At 35.9% G+C, this 22454-nt stretch overlaps 1 protein-coding gene across 2 annotated transcripts; it reads left to right on the top strand.

Moving 5' to 3' along the window:
• The first annotated feature begins 2008 nt into the window (after positions 1-2008).
• Positions 2009-21370, top strand: LOC113048761 (piwi-like protein 2). Of its 2 annotated transcripts, none has more exons than XM_026210597.1 (23): positions 2009-2106; positions 2661-3128; positions 3663-3759; positions 5035-5110; positions 5443-5643; positions 6405-6515; positions 6792-6909; positions 7999-8123; positions 8909-8989; positions 9231-9344; positions 10393-10581; positions 10817-10901; positions 11374-11463; positions 11920-12060; positions 13681-13794; positions 15388-15576; positions 16808-16909; positions 17739-17855; positions 18217-18305; positions 18758-18863; positions 19342-19595; positions 19750-19857; positions 21006-21370. In XM_026210597.1, exons 2-23 carry the CDS (start codon positions 2688-2690, stop codon positions 21160-21162), a joined length of 3105 nt encoding a protein of 1034 aa, XP_026066382.1. In that variant the 5' UTR covers positions 2009-2106; positions 2661-2687; the 3' UTR covers positions 21163-21370. The 2 variants fall into 2 exon arrangements, with proteins under 2 accessions (XP_026066382.1, XP_026066381.1); XM_026210596.1 differs by having other exon boundaries at positions 2661-3143.
• The last annotated feature ends 1084 nt before the right edge of the window (positions 21371-22454 follow it).

Raw genomic sequence — 22454 nt, 5'->3', positions numbered from 1 at the left:
GAACCTACTGGTAACTTGTTTGCCACGTAGCAATAAAAAATATACTAAAAACATTGATTATTCTGGTTAGTCACATTGTACTGCTATTATTTTGAACAATACTGTATATATATATATATATATATATATATATATATATATATATATATATATATATATATATATATATATATATATATTAAAAATTTTTTTAAATATGCTTTACGCAATATATAAATGTTTCAAAAACTAAAAAATTGCATTAAAGTAAATGCAAAATGGCTATAAAAGAAATCTTTGAAAGGTTAGTCCTCAGAAAAGGTTTGCTAGATCTCTTTAACGAGGCTGTTGGCAAATATTGTCACCTATTACCATAAAAATCATATATATTTATGTGAACCCAAATACGTTTTTTGAGGACCCACTTTATACAATTTTGCAATTTAGATAAATTAAATAGCTTATATTTTCTCTTGTTGCATGCTTTTCAAATAATGCATCGAACTAAAGTGGAGTCATATTCATAGATCACTAAGTAACAATCTAGGATTGACTCTAATTCCAAAAATCTCAACCAGTAACCAATCCTTTCTAACCCCTGCTCTTTAAAACTATCGGCTCATATGTAGGAGCTCCCAAGTCTCGGATTCCTGCTTCAAGTCCTGCTGGTCCACAGCAAGATTTGTAATTTGCCACAGATCTGTTCCCATTTCCTGCGCCGACCCCCAGAGAGCCTGGAGCCGAGCACACAGTAAAGCCCAGAAGTGAGCTAAAACATCTGTCTGACGAGGTAACGTAGCAAGCTTGTCCGCCGGCGCTCGATGGGCTCCTCCACAGAATGTCAAGCTTCTGAGCCGATGGGACAGAATCTGAGTCACGCAGGGCAAGAGTAATGTCACAGCACGAGGAGACTGCACACACTTTATCATAGATTCAAGACAAGGAGCACGGCAGGAGTGTGCAGCCGCATGTAACTTATGATGGCTTCCTCGTGTTTACTAGCTCCCCAGAATGTCACATCTCTTTTGAACGGTTTTCATTTTTTTGTTGCCGAGATGATATCAGTTTATCTTTGTCAGCATCTTCAGTTATAGCCAGCATTGCTATAATCTGTCATCTGATCGATGGCCTGTCATCCTATCCAGTGTCAAGGATAAACCACAATATTTGCATGAACAGAAAAAGCATGGGTCCTTTTTTTTAATAGGCAAGCATTGCTATTTATTATATTTAAAGGAACAGCTCGCCAACAAAGAAAATTCTGTCATCCCACCCTGATCTTGTTTATGAACAATAAACTTTATTTTCATGCAATATAAAAAGTGCACTCTTACTATACAATGACAATTGTGCCAGCTCCCAAAAAGTTTCCTACAAGTTGCAAATACGGCTTGTGTACTTTGTTTTTTTTTTTCTAGGCTAGATGTTCATGAAGGACTATTATCAATGCATTAATCCATATTTTTTTTTTTATATAGATCATATTTCAAGTCGACAAATAAATAGACAGGTTTTATATATATATATATATATATATATATATAAATAACCTATATATCAATATGGATTTTTATGAAAAATTATATATATATATATATATATATCTCAATTTGAAAAGTTTCATTATTTTTTTATATTAAACTAAAATTTTAATTTATTTTTCATGTAGTTTACTAAAAATTGGAAATTGTTATTAGCTATTATTATATTATTAACTATTACTATAATTATAATTTACAAAAAACAGAGGAGTTTTGCACTAGAAAGCACCATTTGCATTTCCTTTAGAAAATGTAAAAAAAAAATAATAATAATAAAAAAAAATAATCTAGATTTTGGTTTCCACTGACAGCCTTCTTTTCTTTAGCCTGCTCTGTATTTAATTTGACATACTTCTTATTGTAGAGATGGTCTGTATCCACAAATCCTGTATAAGTACATCAGTCTCACAAACTGCCTAAAAGACAAAAATGAGATTACATTTAAAAGTCCCACAGGAGGTTTAACTGAGTCATTGAAAAGAATCACGAATCGGGTAACACTGAATCAGAATTTGTTCGATTCATTCCGTCACTCGGTTGTTGAAGAGCTCTTTCATCGCCACAGAAGTGTCGACTACGTTTGCAGGTACATTAAGCATAATTTATACCAGTTTTACGATTATATGCATGCGTGAACCTCATTTGTTTCTAGAATAATCGAATAGAATTGTTTTTGGTGCTGCGTGCGTCATTCCGTCGAATAATCCTATCGAATGGACTTCGCGCGCTGTCACGTTTCGACCTACAGTCTATGGTTTCGACATGCAAAGACCAAAAAAACTACATCACGAAATACACCTGGTTAATGTTTTATTCCCTTAGGCATCCAAACATAAAATGTCATTTAATTTAAATTTGCAAATTAAATTAAAAAAGTTAAATTGGTTTTGTTTTAGATGCCTGTCAGACACATGCACGTGCTCACGTGCTCACGTCGAGTCGACAGAGATAACGATTTTGAATGCGTGCAAAAATGACATTATCCTCGATAACAGCAGTTAACATGACATTTTGGGCGTGCTAAAGCATGTTTTTATTTGTGCATCTCTGTGCATATTTTCTAGAAATCGTGCACAGTGACGCATTAATTGATTGTTTAAATTAAAACCTTCATTGATGTCTGTGCATTGTTACTGTCAGTTGCATTGAAGTGCAGCAGAGGAAGAAATGGATCCAAAGCGACCCCCCTTTCCAGGCCACCCAGGGGTCACCCGCATGCCATGGATGCAGTCAGCAGAAGATCAGGGTCAGTTGCCTGACCAGCCCCCATTGGGACGAGCCAGAGGTCTAGTCTTGCCTAAAGATGACCCTCTTCCTGGACGAGGTAGAGCCTTAGGCGTACCTGGAGAAACACCTGTACGGTTTGGGAGAGGCATATCTCCGTCTGTAAGCGAGCCTCTGGTGGGCTTTCCAAGAGGAGTGCGATTACCGACAGACGAGGGAGGATTTGGAAGAGCCCGAGGTTTTTTGCTGTCCACTCCAGAGCCCAGTGTTGGGATTGGGAGAGGGGCTGCTGTGGGACCAGTGCCTACACCGGACATTGAGAAATCTGATGTACAGGAAAAGATGCCTGAGCGGCAAACAGTGGTGGCTCCAGTGATTCCCCAGGTGAAACAATCAAAAGTGAGATTTTTCTAATAAAGATTGTGATTTAATGTCACTTTCACTTAAAGGGAAGCTATTGGGCATATCTGTTGTGTTTGAACACCAGAGATGTGTGTTTAAACAACCAGCCTATAATTAGGGTCCTATGAAATGTTTTTGTTTTTTTTTCAAATTCCATTGTTTTTTTTTTCAAAATTCTTTGTTTCACCAAAATTCTTTTTTGTTTTGTCTTTTTAAATGTTCAAGATTCCGTTTTTGAGTCTTGATACATTTTAACGATTAAATGAAATGTTATCAATAAAAAAAGCATGCCTTATTGATAAAACAAGAAACTATTTAACATCAGTCTATTAACAGAAAATTAAATCTATTGGGCCCATTTTTGTTTTATTGTTACCAAATTCGGTGTTTTGATTATGTCTAATAATTTGAAAAGCATGTGCAGCATCATAAAGGGAATTCAGTCATCACCTCTGCTATGCAAATACATTAATTCAGTAGATTTATGCGCTAGTCTCAGGCTTGGCTTTGTTTTAGGTTGAGGCTCCTGGGCCGGGGTCATCTCTCGTGTCCATGTTCAGGGGTCTGGGCATTGAGCCGGCAAAGACATGGGGCAGAGGAGCTACACCTGTGGGTATGTGAGAGAAAAACACGAAAAGCGTTGTTTTTGCTTCATTGTGCATGTATGCATCTCAACCCCAGACCATTGAAAGATGGTGACCATTTATACCATCATGTTTGTGCATTCATTCAGGTTGAGATGCAACATTTGGTATTAAGAAAGTTGCATGTTAGCATCATAAGGAGCAGGGCCTATAGCATTATAAATACAGCACATCTTAGTCAACCCTGCTGCATACTGCATTTAATCAAACTCATACCTGTTTTATTATTCATGTCAGCACTTGGTTGATTGGAGTGGGCATTAAATTGTGCGCCATCATTTTTGTATCCTTGGCAACACCAATAAAGCTGAATAGCCACCAATTAGAGACATGCAATGAACTGCTGAAGACAACAGGAAGGTCAAGTAGCTAATAATCCAAACAAATGTAATCTGCAATGTAATGCAAATGATGAACGTAAGCCTATTAATCTTCAGTTTTTCTTTGTAAAGACTTGAAGTGTCTGAAACTGTGAGCTTTCCGCACAATTCTCTGGAAACCCTCTTCTTTTTTTCCTGCCGCACTTGACTTTCACAACACAAACATGACATTTTGAGATAAGTTTCTCAACCTTTTCCAGCACTATAATATTATATATGATATATAATATAAAATGCACCTCTTCTGGGATTAATCAACTGTCTGAACCAATGTGTGCCAATCAGCAGCGGTTCCCACTTGATATATTTGACACACACTGTAAGATATTAATATTAATGTCAATATTTAAAAAACGAAAACCTCTGAGCCTAATTAAAGTTTGGAGAAGTCACTTGACATTTCAACGTAGTATGAAATTAATGTAGTTCTATTCCAAATTCCTTTTTTTTTTGTTTTATATATTTATCTCTACTTTTTGAATGACTTGATTCAATTTTAAATACCAAAAAGTGTGTCTATCTATTCGATTGAAATAATACAACTTTAACCATTTAAAAATGTATTACATTTGCAAAAAATAATATCTCCCTATGAAATGTTGTTATTTTTTTAATTGTGTTTTAAGTTTTCCAGATTTGTTTTATGATTTAATCAGTGATGTAATCTAATGAATGCATTAAATCTATTAAATAAATATCTAAACAGTTCATCTTTTAAAATGCAATTTTGATCATTTTTTTTGTCAAACAAAGTGCTTTCCAAATAGAGGTTTAGTGTTTAAAAAATAGATGAAAAATTGAAACCAGCACTTCGCTGTGAGAGTATGACTCTGTTATTTGTCTGTACTGTACCTTGTTTCTCAGGACGGGGGGCAGCAGGTGATTTGGGGGCAGGTGTCCAGTCTAAGCCGACCATCATTGGGGCAGAAGAAGCCATCAGGTGTTGTTTCTTGGATTCTTTGCGTTTTTTATTTGCTCATGGAAAACATTAAATAGTAGTTCACCCCGAAATAAATAAATAAAAAATCTTCACCTTCATGTCATTCCAAACCTGCATGACTTTCTTCTGGAAGATTGTGAGTGCATAACAGCTCCAATCTGTGTGTGTTTGTCTCTGATATGGCTTCAGACAACTTAAGGAATTGCCTGTATGATGGACCTGGCGTTGTGTTTTTGGAGCTTGTTTTGCTTCACAGTTGAAAAGATCTTTTTCATTTTTGGTTGAGATTAGGGACTGCATCAGAATGAGTTCAGCTGTGTTTGTGTTGGCAGTGTCCTGGGCAGAGGATTTGTTGGTGTTGGCAGAGCAGCGTTGCCCCATATGAGTGTAGGCCGTGGACCGATTGGCCCTTCGGGCCCCGTTTCTCCCGTTGATGCCCCGTTCTCCTTGCAGTCTGCTGCATCCATCTCTGAAGAAGCCCCAGTTCCTCCAGGAACACCCCCAAAAGTTGAAGTGAAAATGGAGATAGTGAAGTATGAGTTCTCTTTCAGTCATTTCTTGTCCTGTTTGTTATTTGTTATATATCATATCAAGAAATTAATACTTGGCGAGGACACATTAAATTGATCAAAAGTTACAGTACAAGTAAAGTCATCTTCAATGTAACAAAATATTTCTGTTTCAAATAAATGCTGTTTTTTTTAATTGCCAGCCACCGCCAGTGATTTTGAAGATTTTCACAAATATTTTATGTTTTGCTGTATGAGTATTTGAATATGCAATGCACCAAAGTTAAAGATCAGAGCCTCTTCTTTTAAACAACAACAACAAAACATTTAATTCTAGCTTAATGCATTCTTTTTTTTATCAATACTTGAATGCAGTTCAATTGGTCGCATTAAATTAAAATCACATAGATTCTTCGTCCTGTCCACGTGTGTTTTTGTCCGGGAGGTTTTGTACTCATTCAGAAGATGTGAAATAGCGCCCTCAAGTGTATAACAGTGAAAACACAAAAAGCCGTACTCCTCTTCATCAAAGGAAATAAATTACATTTTAAAGTATGTTAAACTGAAAATCAGTTATTATAATAATATTTCACAATATCTTTGATTAAATAAATGCATCCTTTATTAACACAAGACTTATTAAAACATAATATACACTGCAGCAGGGTTATGACCCAATTCTGCCTAATTTGCAAATGATTTGTTTCATTGGTGCCATTCTTATTAACAAATCAATCTGATAATTGATACAAGCGAATGTTTCTCTTCTTCAATGTGTTTTACAGGGAGCCTCTGCAGAAAATCGGAACAAAAGGCAGTCCCATATCCATCGGCTCAAACTACATCCCCATCTGTTGCAAAAACGAAGCTGTGTTTCAGTACCATGTTACTTTTACGTGAGTCAAAATACAGTTAAAGTCTTTGGTGGCTGCTGTATTGAGTTTACTGTGTACTACTACATTGTGTTCAATTATTTTAAACAAGTTAAGAGTAGGGCACTTATAATATATTTCAAATGCATCTATGCAGTTTTTAATGGGAACATGCTTCTGCCTGTCAAGCTAAAGTAGATCATGCTTTATATACAGTTGTAACCAGTATTGCTTGAATTATTATGAATAGCTGCATCTTTTCTTTTTTTTTAAAGAGAAAACCTGTTTTTTTAATTTCAGGCCGAACGTTGAGTCTGTCGCGATGCGCTTTGGTATGATGAAGGAACATCGGCCCACTACAGGGGAGGTGGTGGCTTTTGACGGATCCATCCTCTATCTGCCAAAACGTCTTGAGGAGGTTTGTGTGCATGTTACGTGTTTTTCACTTTAAACATACGAAAACCTGCAGTATGAGTCTTTCAGAATAGTTTTAACCACCGCAAGAAAAGAGTCTACTCTTTCAAATGATGTCAGTTTTCTCTTTTTCAGCAAATTCAAATAATAAATTATTAAATTCAAGCATTATTCAATGCTTTTTACTTTTGCATTAACATTTAGATTTGCATATTAAGTTGCAAAACATTTAAACCTGTTACATGATCACAAACATTCTAAATTAAAATGCATTTAAATCTGTATTACAAGCGATCCTGCGGTTCCACTCGTTCTACCTCCACGAGTGTCATATATTATTGCATTCTTTATCTAAAAGTGCTCTTTTCCTTTAAACCTAGCCAAAAAGCCTGTGATGATTGACTTTAGTTATATGCATTTTTTTTTTGGGAGTTATTACTACATTTTCTGTCAATCCATGTGTATTAACAATGTGCTTTCGCTTTAATCCAGTGCATGCATCACAGCGAACCCTGTGCATTGTGACCGCTATAAACATGAGCATGAAAAAAATTGTGCATGAACGTGTGCATGTTCCATGAAGACATCCTGTACATTTCCTACCGTAAATAGATCAAAACTTAATTTTGTGTAGTAATATGCATTGCCAAGAATTAATTTGAACAACTTTAAAGACGATTTTCCTCAATATTTCGATTTCTTTTGCTCCCTCAGATTCCAGCTTTGCTAATAGTTGCATCTCGGCCAACTATTGCTCTCCTAACAAACCACAAATCAATGGAAAGCTTATTTAATCCGCTTTCAGATGATGAATAAATCTCAATTTCAAAAAATGTAAACGTTTTAATATTATAATATGATATTAAATAATAAAATATGGGTCCAAGTGCCAAACCACTGGTTTAGAGCATAAGCTGAGGTAGATATCTATCCCTAAAAATTGCTTTATTATAATTCAGTTATTTGAAAGAAATAGCGATATGTTCAGTAAACCATTTTATGTTTAGTTTTTTCCCTATCAAGACTAAAGTACGCTCAAACCATCACATCCCCACTAATAACCCAAGCTTACTTCAGTTCTTCTGTGTAACAGGTTGTTCATCTTAAAGCTGAGAGAAAAACTGACAATCAAGAGATCGACATCAAGATCCAGCTGACAAAGATCCTGCCGCCCAGCTCGGATCTGTGTATCCCGTTCTACAGCGTGGTGCTAAGGAGGTGTGTGTTCTCCATCTCTAACATAACACACCGCAGGTCAGGTCTGAGATCTTCATGAATGCATGAACCCACTAATGATTCGTGATTTATTACATATGCATGATGCCATGCTCAGAATTAGGGATGCAACGATAAAAGATTTACATTACATTAGACAAACTAAGTAGAGTATATTTCTCATATTGCTCAAGACTTGCTAATGTAAAACTTATAATTATTTTATTTCGAGCAATACTTGTGCACAATGCACATTTCTTAATATTAACATTAAAATGTGTTTTAATTAATGAGGATTATATAATCTTCTGAATAATATCGGTCTGTAAATGCAATCCACTTTTGCACGATCAGATGTACTTCAGTATATCTTTAGTTGGACTTTTTCATTTAAGATTCAGATTTTATTTTAGCTCTGTTTCCTTTAACAAACATTTTATATCCAAAACTGGATTTTGCACATTACTTAAATGAATTCCAATATAAATGTCATTTCTGCTTTTCATGTAAATTGGATTTTGTCAATCAAGTTCTCAAAGACGACCAAGAACCGTTAGATAATTTAAGGCTGTTATTAAAGCAAATATTCAGTAAGGTATTTGGAAACGCTTCCAGTGTGAAAACACATGAGTCTGCTGCTGTAGTTAATGTTTTGAGCGTGCATTGCAAAAAAGGCAGTATTGTCGAGTATTGCTCTGATTTCTCTGTGCATAGGAGAGAAGTCTTGAGTTATAATGGCTTGTTGACTTTCTCTGCTGCTTTCCTCTCAATCTTTCTCTCCGTTGCAGAGTGATGAGATTACTGGGGCTGAAGCTGGTGGGCAGAAACCATTACGACCCCAACGCTGTAGTGATTCTCGGCAAACACCGGTATTTTGCACTGACCTGATTGTTGTCTGTGATTGCAATCCAGCCAGAATTGCTGTGCTCCACCTTTGTGTGATTTCACACCGAATAAATCTAGACTCTAGATTTGGTATTTTTCCACCTGACGTATGATTACTGGATGCGTTTGAACCGTTTCAGCAGCACTTGTGTTAATGCTTTGCGTATTATTGCACTGTCCAGGATCCTGGTGATAGTTTGTACCTCACTGTGTTTGTGAATGCAGGCTTCAGGTGTGGCCTGGATACTCCACCAGTATCAAACACACGGATGGAGGTCTCTACCTCATTGTGGACGTCTCTCATAAGGTGCTGCGAAACGACTCGGTGCTGGATATAATGTGAGTTTCAGTGGTAATCAATCATGCACACGTGAATAAAGTCAGCGCCACTTCGTCAGTCAAGTGTTTCGTTCCACTAAAAAGCTGTTTCGAAGTCTAGCGAGTTGCAGATCTAGAAAAAAAAAAAACTATGGATTTTTGGGATTATTTTTAGATCATAACATTAGGCATTGTCTGTTTCATTTAAATTCTTAGTGCATCATTAAAGCAGAATTTTTTTTTTTTTTTTTACTAAAAAAATGTTTTGATTTTTTTGCTAATCAAAATGATTTTACCAGTGTTATTGTTATAGCACTAATTAATAAAAAATATATGAATACAATTTATTTTTAAAAATTGGCCGAATTCTATTGCAGCATTGAGCATTGCTTCTAATCATTCATAGAAAAGACAAGAGCAATATTCTTCTAATATAAAAAAAATCATCTAATATAGTAGACATAGTGAGTTCAGAGTGGTATGGATAAAAAAAAATAAAAAAAAATCTAATTATGGATTAAATAATTTACCCAAACTTTATAAATACTATGCACTTATTAAGTCTCTGGGGTATATTTGTAGCAATAGCCAAAAATACATTGCATGGGTCAAAATTATAGACTTTTCTTTTATGCCAGAAATCATTAAGATATTAAATAAAGATCATGTTCCATAACATTTCCTATGTTAAATATATCAAAACTTATTTTCTGATTAGTAATATGCATTGCTTAGAACGTAATTTGTACAACTTTAAAGATAATTTTCTCAACATTTAGAATTATTTTGCACGGTCAGATTCCGATTTTCAAATAGTTGCATCTTGGACAAATATTGTGCTGTCCTAAAAACCATACATCAATTGAAAGCATGTTAATTCAGATTATTTCAGATGATGTATGAATATAAATGAACCCTTATGATCTCCTCTTAGTGTTAGACAGCAATGCAGCTCATACTGTAGGTTTTGGATCAGAACTCATTTGTAATGCATGCAACATTTTAGGCTAAAATCCGTTTGCCAATATTAATGCAATGATGTCTCTGAACAACCGTTTGTCTGGTGTAGGAACCTGATTTACCAGGGAAGTCGCGAGAGCTTTCAGGACGAATGCACAAAGGAGTTTGTCGGCTCAATCGTCATCACGCGCTATAATAACCGCACTTACCGAATCGATGACATCGAGTGGTCCAAGTCTCCCAAAGACACTTTCACCTTGGCTGACGGAACCGTGACCACGTTTGTCGAATACTACAGGTGCATCTGCTGTGTGGAGAACCCACTTCTCTGATTTAAGACCTGAATGCATGTAAAAGACAACAACAGCTGGACCGTAACTGGATTTATACAATGCACATGACATTGCTAAAGTTCATACATTCATAAATAATAGCTCATTATAATATCAGAGACCGATATATGCTAGTTTAGAGTGACGGATCGCTGTTTTATTGTTTTTGTCAGTTTTCTGATTAGCTTTTTACATGCACAGAAAAAACTACGGCATCACCATAAAGGAACTGGAGCAACCAATGCTCATCCATCGTCCAAAAGAGAGGTCCAAACCTGGAGGAAAGGTGAGCAAATGCTTATCAGGGTTTCTGGAATGGATTGTGGTGATGTTTCGGGTTATTAAAAAGCTTTAAAATTACAGTGACGGTTTGAATGACATGAGCTTAATTGAATTTAAACTCCTGCCATCTAGTGGTGTCTTTGGGTACTGTTCTGTTACAGTGGTTTATTTAATATTAATTAGTTCCAAAAAGTAATTAGTTCCACAGTTATTAGAATTTCAATATGGCTTCAGGAGTAAACTCTTAAAATGTAAACACATTCAGTGGTCAAAAACCAAATGAAAAGACTATTCCTTTAAAGAAGAATATCTGAATGGCAAATAATGTTGAAACTAGAAATTAATCTTGTTTCCTTTTGTCAAAACTGCTGCATTGAACATACCTGTCTGAGTGACATAAATATAACTTTTCCAAAGTACCAGGATGTGAATTTGTTATGTGTGATACTATGTGAATTTGATCCATTTCCTAACAGGTTATAACGGGTGAAATCCTGCTGCTGCCGGAGCTTTCCTTCATGACCGGCATCCCTGAAAAAATGAGGAAAGACTTCAGAGCCATGAAGGTACAAATCAGTTAAAACAGTCTTAGAAGATGCAGACTGTTCAGATATGTGACCCTGGACCACAAAACATTAGTCACGAATCCCAGTCATAAGGGATTTCTAAATAATCTTTCCATTGATGTATGGTTTTGTAAGGATCGAATAATATTTTGCCGAGATGCAACTATTTGAAAATCTGGAATCTGACGATGCAAAAAAATGTAAATATTGATGCAATTGCCTTTGAAGTTGTCCAAATAAAGTTCTTAGCAATGCGTAATTCTAATAAAAATTGTAGTTTTGGTATATTTACAATAGGAAATTGACAAAATATCTTCATGGAACGTAATCTTTACTTAATATCCTAATGATTTTTGGGCTAAAAGAAAAATCGATCGTATTTTTGGCTATTGCTACAAATATACCCCAGCGACTTAAGACACATATAGTTATTTATCTATTCGTCTTGTGTTTTAGGATCTGACCATGCACATCAATGTGGGAGCCGAGCAGCACACCCAGAGTCTCAAACAACTGCTGCACAACATCAACAGCAATAACGAAGCGGTCTCAGAACTGTCCCGATGGGGCCTCAGCATCAGCCAAGAGATCCTAGTGGTGAGAATCCATCAGATCCTCCTTAATAAAGTTCCTGTTCAACTCGTATTACACCTGGATGGCTTATATTAAATTGTGTTATTCTATGCATCTACACGACCAAAAATTTGGGCAAGGTTTGGAAAGAAGTGCATTTAAGGCTGCATAAATTTGATCAATATATTAAAATTCCAAATAACTTGCGTTATATTTTAAAATGCAATTTCTGTGATCAAAGCTGTTCAAAAGAATGTTGAAATAGTACATTTTACTGTCGCTTCTGACAAGTATTAATTTATAAAAAATAAAGAAAACATTGCATTAAAGTACTATACACTATCCACAGATCCATCAAGTCATTTTCAATGTTAATTTCTACTCCTGTTATACTTTACCTAAATATATTGCATTATTCTGTATAGTTTGTTATATAGTCTTGTACTGTATATTAGTTATCATTATCATTAATATTATTAAAGTCACTTAAAATGGTATATTGCATTGTAGCACTTTAATGTTTTTATTTCTAGGATTTAATGGAGTTTTTTTTTTTATTGTTAGGCCCGTCACAATATCTCAAATAAATTTGAGTACTCCATTATAAAAAAAAAATATGCCCGCCGATGAACTAAATGAAGTAAAGCACAAAATATTAAAACCATTCAAAAATTATAATAAAAGAGAAGTGCTATTATTGAATTCACAAAGGATGACAAAAATATGCATTGCAGGTTTAATATGGACTTTATTTCATCCACAACACTGGTCGGCGTTATACCGGTATAAAAGTGACTACCAATAGTATGTTGTTCCATTATATGGATTTTGCTTTGAAAAAAAAATTAAAAAATGCAACAAAACAATACAGTGTAAAATATCTTGATATGAATTTTAGCTCATATCGCCCACCCATAAATTACAGTAAATGCTGCTCCACACAAACAATTATCATATTTGCATATGGTGTGTATTTTTAGTCAATATTAAACGGGTATAAGATCGTGCTTTAAATGCATTTGATATAATACATAATGTACATAAGTTATAATTGTTTTATTACTATATTATACATTTCAACGGTTTTGTTCAGTAAAACCTTTTTTTATTGCCTCATTGCTATTATGTATGTATTTTTTTTTCAGTCTATTTTTTACTTAGGTCTATTTTTATTACCTTAGTTTCTCCGAATAATTGAAAGATTACTCAATTCCCAAAATAATCATTAGAGACAGCCCTAAATATTGTATTTGTCTGAGTGAAATCCAACAGTACCTGACAAATATCCCTATACGGTTTTGTTTTTTGTGCCTGTTTTAAATGTAAAGCAAAAAGATTATCATTAAAATGCATGGATCTGATAGAATCTAAATATAAAGCAGGGGGAAAATAAATGAAGCCTAGTTAATTCAAGCGTTATTGTTATGTGCAGGTAAATTTATGTACTTTTAAAACTCAACTTAGGGAAATACCTCATGTTAACAAATGCAAGTAGTTTTGAAGAATCACTAATGTTGGTGTATTTATCACTGGATGTGTTAGTCACACTTTTAATGAATTGTATTAACTGCATTGGTTTGCACACTGATGCATTGGTGTGTTTGTAGCTAACATGAATAACTGAAACATTTTGTTTCTGCACAGACTCAAGGAAGAACTCTGCCCAACGAGACTATCTGCTTGCATTCAGCTTCGTTTGTCACGTCTCAGGCAGTAGACTGGTCCAGAGAGGTGGTTCGAGACCCCTCCATCAGCACTGTGAGTCAGTGTAGGGTGTTTGAACCGGATCACTGCGACTCGTTGGTTTTTGGGGGAGTGCATATGTCACCACAGAAAGAGAACAGCCTTGTTTGGCTTGAGTGAAAGAAAGGAGTGGATTGAATTCATACCTTTTGATTGAGGCACATCACACGTGGGTATTAAAGGGGTCATGAAATGCATTAGAGAGAGAGATAGAACTGGACTGGTGGTGGTGCTTTTTTTGGTCATTTAGTGTTTCTGATAAAAAAAATAAAATAAAAAAATATTGGGAAAAAACTACCAACCATACTGACAAGATATTAATGATATGAATTCTACTAATAAGAACTATAAAACACAGTAAGGATTACTATGGTTTAATGAGCTGCTGCATTCATGAATATTAATCAGGTTGTGTGCGTTCCCTTGAACGATTTGCTGAATTCAAAACAGAGACTATAATAGGTGAGCGCCAGCCAATGAGATTAGCATTTGCACATTAACTCCACCCACTACCGGAAAACACAGCTGTTCTTAAAAGCTGAAGACTTCTATTGGAACGCCGTTATTTTGATAGGAAAATTCAACAAAGAATATTGTTTACCGTATTTTATAAGTCACACCTGAGTACAAGTCGCATCATTCCAAAAATACGTCATGATGAGGAAAAAAACATATATAAATCGCACTGGACTATAAGTCGCATTCATTTAGAATCAAGAACCAAGAGAAAACATTACCGTCTCCAGCCACAAGAGGGCGCTCTATGTTCTCAGTGTAGACTACAGGAAAATGAGCAGCATAGAGCGCCCTCTCGCGGCTGGAGACGGTAATGTTTTCTCTTGGTTCATGTCAAATTAATTTTGATAAATAAGTCGCGCCTGACTATAAGTCGCAGGACCAGCCAAACTACGAAAAAAGTGCGACTTATAGTCCGGAAAATACGGTAAATGAAGTCCGTCAGTTCATTCTCTATCTCTGCCTCCACATTTGTGTTTGTAATATGTTGACATGGAAGCATGTAAAATCAGAGCGAGGGTTTAGACTTTTATTTTGAAGTAGTGATAGCATATTCATGCTTTAAATGATTCCAAATCCAGGCGTTTCATAAGTGCAGAAAAATAATAATTCACGTTTAAAACATTTTGAGTTTAGAAACGTGGTGCGTTTTTTTAAATTTTAGAGTAACATCTCTAATATGATAAACATTTGGATTCTCAATTTCATGACCCTAATAATGTATGATGCTTTGAGAAAACACAGAATAGAGAGTTTCTGAACTAAATGACTCTTTTATGATCTGATTTGTTTGAGCGACTTAGATTAGCGACTAAGTCTGATCACTGAACAAAATACCTTTTACACTAGAGATGGGTAACTTGAGTGAATTAGAAACACTTCGCTTGACCAAACAAGTCTGATTATTGAATAAGATGACTCTTAGGTTCATTTTAGTGAATCAAAACATAGTGTTTTCTGAATCCTGAGCAAAATGGCTCTTATGAACTTGTATGAAAAAGATCTTTGGCTGTTTTAAACTTGCCCCAATCTCATTCTCTCACACTGCTCTTCCCATCTACTGTATTTGTCTCCTGATTGCTCTCTTGTCAGGTTCCTCTGAAATGCTGGGCTGTTTTCTATCCCCGGCGGGCAACCGATCAGGCAGAGGAGCTCGTGACTACTTTCACGAGGGTAGCCGGACCAATGGGCATTACAATTGATCGGCCCATCCGCGTAGAGCTACGGGATGATCGAACCGAGACCTTCATCAAGAGCATTCACTCTCAACTCACCAGTGAGGTGGGGAAGTGTAATGAAAGAGCTTCTCTAGGGATGTAATGATTCACTCAACTCACGATTCGATTCACTATTCACGAACAAAAGGAGATTCAAGACAAATTATAAATCAAACTTGTCCTTTTATTATTGCTTTGACAAAATGTTGCACGTTTCTTTGTGAAATTGAAATGTAACCCTATAATAATATACTAATATACAACTTATCTGCATATTATTCCTCTTTTGTGGGTTTCGATTGCTCGCATCTGTTAAGTCACTTTGGATAAAAGCATCTGGTAAATAACAGAATTTAAATATAATGTAAATAACAAAACTAAATTTAAATAAAAAAAGCCCCAAATCAAATAAATAACACAAATAAAATGAATCTCTTCATATAAATGTAAAAATAGAGGCAACAACTGCATTTTAATTATGATCAAAACCAAGATGCTCCATACATGCAACATGAACAGTTTTTAATCTGAATTAGTTTTTGCTTCAAAATTTTACAGAATGATTTGACTTAAGTTTTGTAAAACTATACACAAGAAATATCTGCATGAAACAGCAGATGAGCTGAGTGAGATGCAGATTTACTCTCTGCCAGCAGGTGAACACCGCAGCTGGTGGCACTTAAAGCATTTCCTTGGTTACCGCTGTAAACAAAGCACTTGTGAACACCACAGCAGGTGGAGCTTGAAGCGTTTCCTTGGTTACCGCTGTAAACAAAGCACTTGTGAACACCACAGCAGGTGGAGCTTGAAGCGTTTCCTTGGTTACCGCTGTAAACAAAGCACTTGTGAACACCACAGCAGGTGGAGCTTGAAGCGTTTCCTTGGTTACCGCTGTAAACAAAGCACTTATGAACACCGCAGCTGGTGGCACTTAAAGCGTTTCCTTGGTTACCGCTGTAAACAAAACAGGGCCTCACTTATGAACTTTAATATGCATTATACAGAGGCAAGATGAAAATAAAAACTTCTCTAAAGAGAGTAAGTTCCCCTCAGACATACATGCATATAAACCTCTTCCCTAATTGAATCACGTTTTATTTAGTATCTCTGCCGATTTGAATCGTCACACATTTTAACTGATTTTCAACCGGTTTCAGGGTTAATCGTTACATCCCTACTGTACTCCCAAAGAGCAACGTTACTTTCTCTGGGCCATGGTTCTTTTGGCTTTGTAGTGCATTTGGATATTATCTAAATACCGTAGTATATAATATATAGTCTCTCTTGGTTTTCAGCCCAATGTGCAGCTGGTCGTGTGCATTATGACCGGAAACAGAGACGACTTGTACAGCGCCATCAAGAAGCTCTGCTGCATCCAGAGTCCCGTACCATCACAGGTTTCATCAACACAGTTCCTTTGCATTTCATTGTTCAGTTGCTGTTTATGTAACACACACACTACTGTTCGAAGATTTTTGAAGATATATCTAATGCCCACCAGGGCAACAATAATTTAAGTTAGTAATATTTTGTTGTTATACGGTTTTAGGTTTTAGTATATATTAAAATGTATTTTATCCCTGTAATGGTAAAGCTAAAATTTCAGCATCATTGCTAGTGTCACATGATCTTCAGAAATCATTCTAACATACTGATTTGCTGCTCAAGAAACATTATTTTCAATGTTGCGAACAACTGTGCTGCTTAATACTTTTGAGGATGAATAGAGAGTTCAAAAGAACAGCGTTTATTTGAAATAGATGTTTTTTTATTTTTGTACATTTTGTTTAGTTAAATGCATTCTTGCATGACAAAAGTAAGTTTCCTCTGCCTTTAAAACAATGCTGTATTGAAAGATATTTAAATGTTTTGCCTGAAAGATAAAACCTCTGACCACATCATTTGTACTGAAATTTTTTGGCATTATTTTTGTACTTTTTAATCCCATGTCAGTGGAATTATTCAGCTGGTAAAGGGTTAATTCAACCAAAAATGAAAACTGTCATTAATTACTCACCCTCATCTCATTCTAAACCCATAAACCTTTATTCATCTTCAGAACACAAATTAAAATATTTTTATGAAATTGAAGGACCTAAAAGTGTTTTCCATTTTTGTATGGAATATCCCTTCAATTAACTTTTTTTTTTTTTTGCCTTGTGTATTTGTGGCAAACAGCATGTGTTAATGAATAAAAAATTTCACATCTATGACACTTATTCCCAGGCCATCAACGTGCGGACCATCTCTCAGCCACAGAAGCTGCGCAGCATCGCTCAAAAGATCCTTCTGCAGATCAACTGCAAACTGGGAGGAGAGCTGTGGACGGTGAATGTTCCTCTGGTGAGTGTTTGCTAATCAGATATTTAAGATTCAGTATTTATTCCTAGGATCACATCTTGACTTTATTACCTAGACACCAGCCGCAACAAACTCATCAATTTTGAGCTGGTGGGAGAACTAATATTAGTGATATTATAAAAAGTATTTTCTTTGTTTTTCAAACTGTAGTTGTTTAGTTAGTAGGTTTTAAATAACATATACTAGATGGAGTATGATGTAATGCATGATGAAGCAAAAAGGCATCCTAAAGCATTGTTCCTTCTGAATGGTGCTGATGTTGGATTGTTGCAGCACATACATATAAGCAAATGGTGTTCTATAAAAGGATAACTTCTAACCCCTGTAGTTTTGATTTGAACAGAAATACCTGATGGTGATTGGGGTGGATGTTCACCATGATGTGAGCAAGAAGAGCAGATCTGTCATGGGGTTTGTGGCAAGTCTTAACAGGTAAAACCATCCGAAAGAAAAGGCTGCATTTATTTGATCAAAAATACAGTGAGAGATACAGTTTTAAATATCTTTTGCATGATCCTTAAAAAAAAAATTGAACTTTTTTTCAGGATTCTTTGAGTATGAAGTTCAAAATAACATCATATTTTTAAATTATACTTTTTTTTTTGTTATATTTTAAACATAAAATCTTTTTATGCATATACATAAATCTCAGATCTACATATAATGTATGTCACGAGAAGTCTGGTTAAATATTGTTAGGTCAGGAAATAAATGCATATGCATCGATGAGCTGTTCACCAAAGCATCTATGGCATGCATTTAGAAAATAGTTTTTAATTTCATCCCAACTTTAATAATTAAATGTAACCGCATCTGCTTGTATGCATCAGATTCGAGATCATCTGTGAATCAGACCTAACCCTGTGTTTATTGTCCTGGCGTAGCACGCTGACAAAATGGTACTCCAGGGTTACCTTCCAGATGCCTCACGAGGAGATAATCAACGGCTTCAGGGTCTGTCTGCTGGCTGCCCTGCAGAAATACTACGAGGTAATGAGGCATTTATATCAACTGGTCAAATGTGACCCTGGACCACAAAACCAGTCATAAGGGTAAATTTCTCGAAATTGCGATTTATACATCATATGAAAGCTGAATAAATAAGCTTTCCATTTGATGAATGGCCAAGATACAACTATTTGAAAATCTGAGGGTACAAAAAAAAAAAGTTGTGCAAAGTAAGTCTTTGGCAATGCATATTACTAATAAAAAATTAAGTTTTGATATTTACGGTAGGAAATGTAATAAATATATTTATGAAACATTTACTTAATGTCCTAAGGATTTTTGGCATAAAAGAAAAATCTATAATTTTGACGCATACAATGTAAAAATCTACCCGAGAAACTTAAGTCTGCTTTTGTGCTCCAGGGTCACAAATGATTTCGAAAATGCTACAGCTTCTCTGTGTCTCCTGAATGTTGTGCATGGACGTATTTGACCCATTGTACCAATTTTTTACAAACAGGTGAACCACACCTTCCCTGAGAAGATCGTCATCTATCGCGACGGCGTTTCTGACGGACAGCTCAAGACTGTGGAGCTTTATGAGATTCCTCAGGTTCTGAAATGCTTCGAGACCATCCCGAACTACGAACCGAAGCTGGCTTTCATCGTGGTGCAGAAGAGGATCAGCACCACCCTGTACTCCTACGGATCCAACCACTTCGGCACGCCCTCGCCAGGAACCGTTCTGGACCACACCGTCACAAACAGAGACTGGTTGGTTGATGAGAGCTGAAGCGCTGGCCAGGATTCTGCCAATGGCTTTAACAGCTAGATGTGCAGAGCTCTGCAGAAACGAGATCTAGTCAAGTGCATTAGCGGGAGGAAATAAAATGTGGTGTATGAATTAACATGTTTCTCTTCTCTCCAGGGTGGACTTCTACCTAATGGCACATTCGATTCGACAGGGTTGCGGCCTGCCCACGCATTACATAGCAGTGTACAACACCGCAAACCTCACCCCTGACCACTTACAGAGGTTCGCTTTAAACAATACAGATGTCATGGGTTTACACAAGGATTAAAGTAGGGTATCTGCATTCTCACTGTTATACTCTAGGGGGCGCATCTCTTGAATGAGTCTAGAAAGCACATGCAAGGAAGCAGCAGAAACGAGTGATCTCAAATGTATGCATATATGAAAAAAATAATGCAACACTAACCGCATATAGATAAAAACTGTGTAATGTAACATGCAATGTCAATCTAGAAAAAAAAAAGGCCTGTGCAAGCTTTGAGAGCACTGATGGAAGCTATCTGCTGCATCTTTGCTTGGATAATATTACTGAATATAATCTAGATGTAGTATATGATAACAATGCGATTTTCTAAGATTCACAGCTGCTCAGAATGTTGCTTTTTTATGAAACCTACTTACATTTGTTTTCACAAAGTAGAGGGTCTGATCTTGACTTTTAAATATTCATATAACACATTCTGGGGGCAAATACATTTTAGTAAAAATCAGCAAGAATGCTGGCGGTGGCAGGCAAACTTTTTCAAAAACGCTGACGGGGAAAGAGTTAAATGTTAAAAAATGATAACATATTTTGGAATGTAGAAATGCTATATTTACCAATTTTATCCACAGAAATTGACAAAATACAACATCAAACTCACTTTAGCCTATATATAAAACAGAACTTTTATTAACAAAACAAAAATACCCCAGGCTATGCCGAATATAAAATAACAAATAACTTGGATAAAGTTTAAATAAGTTTACAAAACTGGCAATAAGTAAACATGTATAGCTAATATTTAACCAAATAAACAAGAAACATAGAATGTTTATTAGCAAAACTAATAAGAAAAGTTGAAGGCAAGGCATAAACCATAATGTTAAATAAAATTACACAAAGTTTAAATAAAGTACAAATCAGCAAACAATGTGGAACCAATTAAATAAGAAAAGAACGTTTAAAAAAAAATTGATGAACTCCAAAATTCAACAGTCTTTTCAGAATCCGAAATATTGCCAAGCGGACGTTTTGCATTTTGTTTCGAAACTAAATCGTCCGCTTCAGCACCGTCTTATCACGGCAAGCCTATGCAGCACTGACCTATATATTACAAATAAAGTAAACAAATTATGTATTTATTATGTTATTTATTTATTCAACACAGGTTAACCTTCAAGATGTGCCATCTGTACTGGAACTGGCCCGGAACGATCCGCGTTCCTGCACCGTGCAAGTATGCCCACAAACTGGCCTTCCTGTCTGGCCAGTACCTCCACTCGGAGCCTGCCATCCAGCTCTCAGAGAAACTGTTCTTCCTGTGAGCGAGAGCTGTTCACCGTCTCCAACAGACCCAAGAAGGATCCAATCTCCCTCTTTTGTTCTTTTTTATTTGCTAATCTTAAAAGTACTGTTCTGAATGTTCTTTGCTGGTATCCAAATCAACCTTCTTTTTTTCCCCAAACATTTTTGTAACTCTTAGTTGTTCGTTCTTGTAAAGCATTAGTGAATAAAGTGCATGTCTCATTTCGACTTTCCCCCAGAGTCTCTCTCATCAGTGCTGATGTGTAGTGGTTCAGAGCAGTATTCATATTCTATTAGCAGATTCCTTTTTCTTGAGGAAATTTGGTAACACTTTGCATGGATGGATGGCTACACCAATTAACATGAACTAACAATGAACAATACAAAAAATAAAAAATGCATTAAAATTCCACAGATTTTAGGGACAAAGGATCTGTTGAGCAGATATACATTGAAAAATGACTAAAGTTAAAAAAATAACAACTTTCTACAGAAATAACCTACTATACTGTATGTCACCATAAATCTACACAAAACTTGGGAATGTGCAAATTCTGGTACTTTGCGTAATAGCCATATATATTTGTTTCCACTAGATGTCAGTGTCTTGATCACTTTTTAAACTGGCTAAAATGTAATGCAAAGACTAGCAGCAAAATGTTTTTTTTATAAAATCACCCATTAATATTTATATACATACTATATACAGTGTATATGTGATATTAATGGCCGATTTGACACTTTCTGACTTGAGTTGGTGAGTCAGACAACATGTGTTCTTACACGGGAGCCACATTTACAGCAATCACAGGACAGTTAAAATCCAATGTGCCGAGTTATTAGTATCCGAGACCTTCTTTGGTCGTCGAGAACCTGCTCAGCAGAGGTTTCACCCACATCTCAGTCTCGTAGGTTGTGAGTCGCACTCATTGTGACTGAAGAATGATGGCTATGGTGTTGAGAAGTGTCAGGTGGCCCATGTAACCCATATGGAGCAGCAGCAGCATCCCTCTGGGTTGCTCAAAGCTGTTTCCTGTCACTTGACACTTGTCTCAAACAATCTAGCCCCATCTGAACAAGCTCCTAAAACAGCTGGAGCTCTACCCAGCACAACACATCAGCTGTGTACAGTAATAACATTTCAAAATGCAACTATTATTCCATCTGCAAGATCATAACTGGATGCAACTAAACTAAATTTAACATGCTATGTGATGAGGTCATGTTGTTTAATAATAGTTTCATGAACTCGTAGTTGTGTCTGAATTATAATACTTCCTATATAACTACATCTTACATCTCAGTCTTTGGG

This window comes from Carassius auratus, chromosome 30 (genome assembly GCF_003368295.1).
Source record: "Carassius auratus strain Wakin chromosome 30, ASM336829v1, whole genome shotgun sequence".
NCBI lineage: Eukaryota > Metazoa > Chordata > Actinopteri > Cypriniformes > Cyprinidae > Carassius > Carassius auratus.
Note: the sequence above shows the minus strand (reverse complement) of the source record. Positions and strands in the feature narration are given on the sequence as shown.